We start from the raw sequence: 7,082 nt of genomic DNA on the forward strand, positions 1-7,082 counted from the left end.
CTGTGACGTTAAAACTCCCAGAAACGCATTTTAATCCTGAACCAACCCTCTGTCCCTCTCCACCCAGTGCATTGTGAGAGGTCTGATGCTCATGCACCTGGGTTTGGATGTTTTTTTATTTTGTTCTCGTGGTTTAAATTCTTCTTTCTTTCCCCGTCGCCGTCGAGCCGAGTGGAGAGATGAGCGCGAGCAGCCGACAGCACCTTATGTACTTTTCTCGTGTTTATCTTTTTTTTTGGTATGAATATTCTCGTAGAGTTAGAAGTATTTTGTGATTTTACCATTGTGTCCCTAAAACTTCGAGCTTGTGTCCTCGGTAACCTGCGACTCGATGTGATGACGGACGAATTTGTGAACGACGTCTTTGACTCCTGACAGGGCAGCGGAGGGGGTGGGGAGGGTGTAGGGGGGGTGTATTACCATTTAAAATCTTCATCGCTTCTGAGTAACTTTAGCTACGAACATCTAGAAAAAAAACCTTCGCCAGACAAACAGAAACATGATTATTACATACAAGTTATTTCCATGTCATTGCAGTTGTGTAGTGATGAGAAACACGTTTACATTCATCCACATCAGAAAAATATTTAAAAAGCAAAAAAAATAAAAAAAATAAAGTGGGATTTAAAGAAAACAAAATAAATAATCATACTGTCTGTGGAGCCGATATCTTAATACAGTTGCAGTTCGATGTGACTTTGGGGAAAAAACCTTCAAGCATTTGTTTGTTCTGCAAGTATATTTGTGAATGATAAACTTCATACTTCAATTGTGACGATAAAAAGCTTCCAGCTGGAAGCTGTGTTTGTGGAATGCATTGTGAGATGTAAACAATTATCAATAAAGCTTATAGACAAAGAAGTCCCGCCTCCTCATCTGTCCGTCAAAGATGGTTTTCATCATCCACATTGGTCTTCTATCTTTGATCTAACTGGTTTGTTTCATATTCTACAAGAGATGCAATACACTTAACTTTAAAATAATAGTTGTCATCAGACGACGCAGCAGCTTCATCAATTTGTTCACAGATCTGTTCAAATCGTTACATCTCCAACACCAACTTCCTGTGTCGGAGCATCATATGGTCGTGTTCTATTCACACAGGAAGTGCAGGTTTATTTTTTATTAGAAGTCAGTTAAAAACAGGCTGAGACTGACTCACGATTGGTCAAATGCATCAGCTGGAAGTCAGTACCTCAACCACACAACCTCTGCACAGACTCCAAATGTGCAAGATGCAGGCGTTTGTATTTGAGATATTTCAGCTCCATTCCTGGACAGAGGGAGGAAGTAGAGACGCATCGTCTGTTAATATTTACAGTTTATGATTTTTGGCCATTTCCATAAGGACAGCGTCTAAATTAGTCCCTTTATTTCCCCCCTGGGTCTCAGGAGAAAGTTATTTGATTTGCTCATGTTACAGAAAAGATAAAAAGCGGAACTCTTTGCAGTGGTTAATGTAAAAATCTTTATTTTCTTGATGTTTAACATTTGGTTGGTCAGAGTGTTTTTATCGTTCAGTCGTAGAAGGGGATGTCGTTCATGCAGAGGTCCGGCTGCAGGCTCTCGAAGGTGCAGTCGGACGTGTTGAGCGCACAGCGGCCGCAGTAGCAGCTCACGGCCACAGGGTAGGACACGGTCGGGTCCACGCCAGGAGGACAGTCCGGGAGCTCAAACGTCTTGTAGTACAGCTCCTGGTACGTGCACACGTGCTGGTACACGTTGAGGAAGGGCATCTTGATGACGGGATCCTGGAGGGAAGCAGAGATGACAAGGGGCTTTTGACCTGCAGCAGCACCTACTGGTCAACAGGTGGAACAACTGCCGCTTGGTTTTCGTTTGTGAGACCTAGTGGCCGGAAGCATTATGGTTTCAAGTTGTTCATCCCTCATCCCCCGTGTTCTTATGAATGCAATATCTCAAGAACACCTCGAGTGAACTTCTTTCAATTTGTTTAAATATGTTCAAGTCAGCTCAGCTCAAAGATGAACTATTAAGATATTGGTCTATGAACACCAAAGTTGTGACTTCACGAAACAATCTTATCAGCACAACATCATGGGAACACCGCAGGGGAATCATTTCAAACTTAGAACCAATTTTCACTTGGACTCACGAATGAACCGATTCGAATTTGGTGGTTAAAGGTTAAAGGTCAGAGTAACCTTATGTACTTGTTTTTGTTTGACAATTATGACAAAACTTCAGTCAAATGAGAAAAAGAGGGAAATTATGTGACATCACAATGTTCCTCAATTCATTCAATTCTTTCAAAGTCTATGACGTAACATTCCCGTTCATGGGGAAAGTGGATGGATGCAAAACGGAGCTAGACAAGACTCTTTTTAACTTTGAATCTAATTTCCCAGAATACCTTGGTGTTGCAGTGTCCACTGCAGATGGTGGTCTCCACGGTGTGACACTTGGGACAGCCCTCCTTCTCCAGAGACACCATTTGCCTGATGAGCTGACACTTCGGCAGCTGGAAGGCCACTGCCGACAGAAAACACAACACTCTCTTTAATGAGCGTCACTTCCTCTGTGACAGTTTATTCATGTGTGGGATGTATGATATTCAACTCAAATAAAACGGCTGATGTTCTGTTTTATTTTGTTATTTTTCTTCAGACTTTAATGAGTCAAAAGTCTTAAACAATCACATGTCAAACTGTCGTAGTTTCTCTTCTGTGGTTTACCTGCAGGAGCCAAGGGCCACATGGAGGAGAGAAAGAAAATCAAGGTCAGCGGGAGCTTCACTCTCACGCTGATCTGCTCGGTCAACATCCTACAGGAGATCGAGTGTTTGTGTCGACGATCGGGTTCGACAGCTGATGGAGGACGAAGAGCAACAAACACACAACATGAGACATTATTTTACTGTTGGTTTGTGTCAGGATCCTTCTCTCCTGTCGTCCTTATTTACAGTTTATGGTTTCAGACACCAAGTCCTGAGAAAGCACCCAAATTTTAAATGTCTCTAGAGCGATTTACAAGAGAAAAACCAGCTCATTGGACGGATCAATCAATCAATCAAATTAAATTGTTATAGCCCATATTCACAAATCTTCAATTTGTCTAATAGGGCTGAACGAGGTGACTCCTCAGGGAGGGGACAGAGTCGGGCCCCTGTGAAGAAGGAGCCCAGCGACCTGTGGCCTTTAGCCAGGACTGTGTCATGGAGAATAAGGCCTCAGGTTACAACCTGTGGTATTAAAAGATAAAGCTGAGTCCAGAACTAAAAGTCGACAATAAAATCCTGAAATATTCCTAAAATCCTGACATTTAAAGAGAGAAAAAATGAGAGACTTTGATATTTGAATGGTTGAAATCACAGGATGAGTTAGAGACTGAAACACATACGAACGACAATGAAATGATAAAGAAACAGAAAACGATAACTACCATTCAGGTAATAAGAATAAGTCACCTGATTGTTTGTGTGAAGGACTCCCCTTTGTGGCGTCTGCACCGGGTGGTCGCCGCCTCGCTCGGCCTTTATACGGCTCAGAGGACCTGGTATCCAGGATGAAACCTGGACGTCACCGGGCTTCAACCCTGGTTACCTGGTTTTGTCCAGGATGGAGGATTAATCTGCCTCCGAGTCACTTCCTGTTGGACTCATGCTGGCCCGTGCTGCTGGGACAACACGGGCCTGGAAGTGAGCACATCGCTCGGGGGCCACGGTGACACGGAGACAGTTCTCAAGGACACACCAGGATTTGACTCACTGGTGTGTTTTCATTCAACACTCGAACATCCTGCTCCTGGAAACATGACCTGATCTCTTCCTGTTTATTATAATAATAATAATGATAATGATGATAATAATAATAAGAATCAAACATACCAAGAACAAAACATTATAATATAGTGATCAGAAATTGTGGACCATAAAAAATGTGTAGTTAAAGTTAAAGTTTGAGGCACAATGAGTGGATGTTACACAGTTAGCACGCTAGCAATATTATTATATTATATACTATTTGTACAGTCCATCCAAGCCATTGATTGTAAATAAAGATGGACGACATGACAGCTACCAAAAATGAAGTCATATCATCTGGAGACTCAAGATGGCAGCGTCCGTATCTGAGATATTTTGGCTTCAGTCGGATGAAGTGAAGAAGTGTCATACATCTTAATTAACATTGAACATAAAAGAAAGATGGCCGACGTGCCAATTAAGTCATTTGGAGACTCATATTGATTTTGTTACGTGCTAATTATGAGCAAGAAAATAAAATCTCATATTTCATTCTTTTGTTTGTTCGTTTATTTATTTGTTTGTTTGTTTTTCAGTGGGAGGGAAGAAAGGGAAGCAGCACATGATTCTGTCCAGAGGGGGGCGATAGTCACCGCAGCCTCAGTATATCTCAGGCCAGAAGAAGATTCTTCTTCTTCTCCTCCTTGTTTGTAGACGTCCCTGTTTCACGTTTTATTCTTTTTAAAGACCTTGATAATCTGAAGATGTCGGATTTACGCTCAGAGCTGCAGAAGTTTCTGGAAACTTTAAACATCCAAACCACGTGTGTGGAGCATCCTCCGGTAAAACCGCAGAAAATACACTTTAAATTCCACCATTGAACCTCGTTAGAAATCTGTTCTATTTAAAATATACTCGTTTGTTGTACATTTTATAAAAAACCTTAAACATATCAGGAGACTTATTTTAGTTGTTAAGATTCTTGTCTTTTATTCGGTGCTGTGTAATCCGTCATGGCATTTGAACTTTAGTGTCGTTTAGCTTCGGGAGGTTTTACTCTTTTGCTAAAACATTACTTCGCTTTAAACACGTGGACGCATTCAAACGTTGTCATCATAGCAAAATAAAGTTGTCTTTCGGGTTATGAATGAGCCGAATTCATGAGCAGATGAATTGAAGATGAAATGGCGTGAAAACGTGTTCATGTCTTTACCTATTTGTGCGTATGTTTATAACAACCTCAAATGTTGTTATATGTATTTGTAAAGCGAGTCTGGGGAAACGGGCTACTCAACACAAAACGACACTAATGTCAATATACGACAGTTTTATAATCAAATGTCAAACCGGTATTTCCTGAGAAAATTGTTTTCTTATAGAAAATGAATTAGAACACTACATGAACCTGCAACCTCCTGCAGGGGGCGCCCTCACACCATTCAGCATCTCTATTGATGCAGCGATATGCAGAAGTTTGAAGAAGATCAGTATTTGTTTCTATTCTAGTTTCTTTGCTAGCGTGGGTTTAATTTGATCATCGACTTTTATATAAATATTATCACATAAATACAAACTAGTTATAAAAAGTGTTGATTTACAAACAATCTATAATTTTATTCTTATCTAAATCTTAACCCTTTAATGAAGGTGAGGGGGCTGTAGGCAGAAAGTCAGTAAATCAAGTGAAGTAACTATTTAACTTTAGAAAAATTATAAAACAAAACACTGTGGGCAAGTAAATATATAAAATATACATGTTCACATAGTTGACAGTGTGAAGTTTTCTCATTCTCCATCCTGCAGGTTTTCACGGTTGAGGAGATGATGCCTCACCTGCAGGACGTGAGCGGAGCCGTCACTAAAAACCTCTTCTTGAAGGACAAGAAGAAGAAAGGCCTGTGGCTGGTGTCGGCCCGTCACGACCGTCAGGTGAGCAGCGGCTTCTCAGAGTGACTGATCAGAAACTGTGTGAAATGTTGTTCAGTAATCCGACTGTGATGTGAGAATAATGCATATATCACAGATAACTACTGCCACCTAATGACTCACAGAGGGCACTGACTGTGAAGAATAAATTTTGATTCACATATACAACCTCTGACCTCTGCCTGACACATTTCCCAATGCCCCCCATTTTAAATCACATGCTCACCTGACACAGACGTTTCTCTGCTGCGTCCACTCCTGCGCTCTTCCCTCCTGCTCCCATAATCCTCTCTGTTCCTCCACAGGTGAACCTCAACGACCTCGCCAAGAAGCTCGGCGTCGGCAGCGGCAACCTGCGCTTCGCCGACGAGGCGGCCATGTTGGAGAAACTCAAGGTGAGAACTGGTCAAATGAACCCATCTGCAGTCGAGTGACGAAAGAAACATACAGACAGGTTTTACTGCATCAGTCCTCTGTCACTACTAATGCACACTAATGATAATAACAGTAATGATGAAATATATATTTAATGGTCTTTATTATGGTATTTGGAAAGAAACTAACCTTACAGTTATTCATGATATAAATAAAGCCTTGCTGCCTCTGTTGCTCTCCTCTCAGGTGGGTCAGGGATGTGCGACGGCTCTCGCTCTGCTCTTCGATAAAGACCAGAGCGTGAAGTTCGTCCTGGACCAGGACCTGGTGGAGGGCGGCCATGAGATGGTCTACTTCCACCCAATGACCAACGCGGCCACCATGGGGCTCCGACCTGACGACCTGCTGCGCTTCCTGAAGGAGACGGGACACGAACCCGTCCTGCAGAGCTTCGAGTAGGAGAGAGCCGGACGCTGGACGTCGAGCGCCGTTCAAAACCAGGATCCGGCTTCAGGAAGAGAGTGTCACAGTCGTGTCTCGACATGGAGAGAACCTGAAGAGACTCAAACAGAACTTCACTGTTTCTGCTTCAAATATTTAAAAATGTCAAAATTAAACACTAAGATTTTAAAGTCTTAATCAAGAAGAGAAGCTTCTCCTCTGTGGTGTCGATGAGTTCAACTGAAACAGCTCAGTCAGAATAATCGGTTTCAAATGAAGTCGTCTTCATTTGAAATCAGCCTCACAGAATTATTTATTTTGATTAAAAAATAATTCTTAAAAAATCTTTTGTTTTTCAACCGTTTCTCATTTCTCTGATACTTTGTAAAAGGTCGAGTCTGTTAAATCTTTTTCTTTTTCCTCACAGAAACTAAAACTATGCCACAATAAAAATATTTAATGAGTTTTTTCTTCTGATGTAAGTGAGAGAGGTGACAGTGAAGCTTTGACTGTGTCGTCCTTCTCACTGAACTGAAATATTACCCATGATCCTCTGCTTCCTGAACCAGAAGAGCTGCCACCAAACTCTGTTTAGAATTCTTCATAATTTCAAAGTTTCATGCTGAATATCGGAGAT

General features: G+C 41.6%; 2 protein-coding genes across 2 annotated transcripts; one reads left to right on the forward strand and one right to left on the reverse strand.

Annotated features, from left to right (window-relative positions):
* Positions 1-1,517: 1,517 nt before the first annotated feature.
* Positions 1,518-2,784, reverse strand: lhb (luteinizing hormone subunit beta). The gene is made up of 3 exons (XM_061087307.1): positions 2,697-2,784; positions 2,375-2,493; positions 1,518-1,751 (listed from the first exon to the last, which is right to left on the reverse strand). The coding sequence occupies exons 1-3, from the start codon at positions 2,782-2,784 to the stop codon at positions 1,518-1,520; spliced, it is 441 nt and encodes a 146-aa protein (XP_060943290.1).
* Positions 2,785-4,414: 1,630 nt separating this feature from the next.
* On the forward strand, positions 4,415-6,791 carry prorsd1 (prolyl-tRNA synthetase domain containing 1). Its single transcript, XM_061087343.1, has 4 exons — positions 4,415-4,545; positions 5,507-5,632; positions 5,935-6,024; positions 6,251-6,791. The coding sequence occupies exons 1-4, from the start codon at positions 4,468-4,470 to the stop codon at positions 6,461-6,463; spliced, it is 507 nt and encodes a 168-aa protein (XP_060943326.1). The 5' UTR covers positions 4,415-4,467; the 3' UTR covers positions 6,464-6,791.
* Positions 6,792-7,082: the final 291 nt, after the last annotated feature.

Source organism: Limanda limanda, chromosome 15, assembly GCF_963576545.1.
Source record: "Limanda limanda chromosome 15, fLimLim1.1, whole genome shotgun sequence".
Lineage (NCBI taxonomy): Eukaryota > Metazoa > Chordata > Actinopteri > Pleuronectiformes > Pleuronectidae > Limanda > Limanda limanda.

Excerpts from the sequence above, each read along its gene's own strand:
- prorsd1 (XM_061087343.1), top strand. The coding sequence starts at position 4,468 with ATGTCGGATTTACGCTCAGAGCTGCAGAAGTTTCTGGAAACTTTAAAC. Across the intron at positions 5,633-5,934 it reads CGGCCCGTCACGACCGTCAG|GTGAACCTCAACGACCTCGC; the intron begins GTGAGCAGCGGC and ends GTTCCTCCACAG. Across the intron at positions 6,025-6,250 it reads CCATGTTGGAGAAACTCAAG|GTGGGTCAGGGATGTGCGAC; the intron begins GTGAGAACTGGT and ends CTCTCCTCTCAG.
- lhb (XM_061087307.1), bottom strand. The coding sequence starts at position 2,784 with ATGTTGACCGAGCAGATCAGCGTGAGAGTGAAGCTCCCGCTGACCTTG. Across the intron at positions 2,494-2,696 it reads GTGGCCCTTGGCTCCTGCAG|TGGCCTTCCAGCTGCCGAAG; the intron begins GTAAACCACAGA and ends TTCTGTCGGCAG. Across the intron at positions 1,752-2,374 it reads GTGGACACTGCAACACCAAG|GATCCCGTCATCAAGATGCC; the intron begins GTATTCTGGGAA and ends GCTTCCCTCCAG.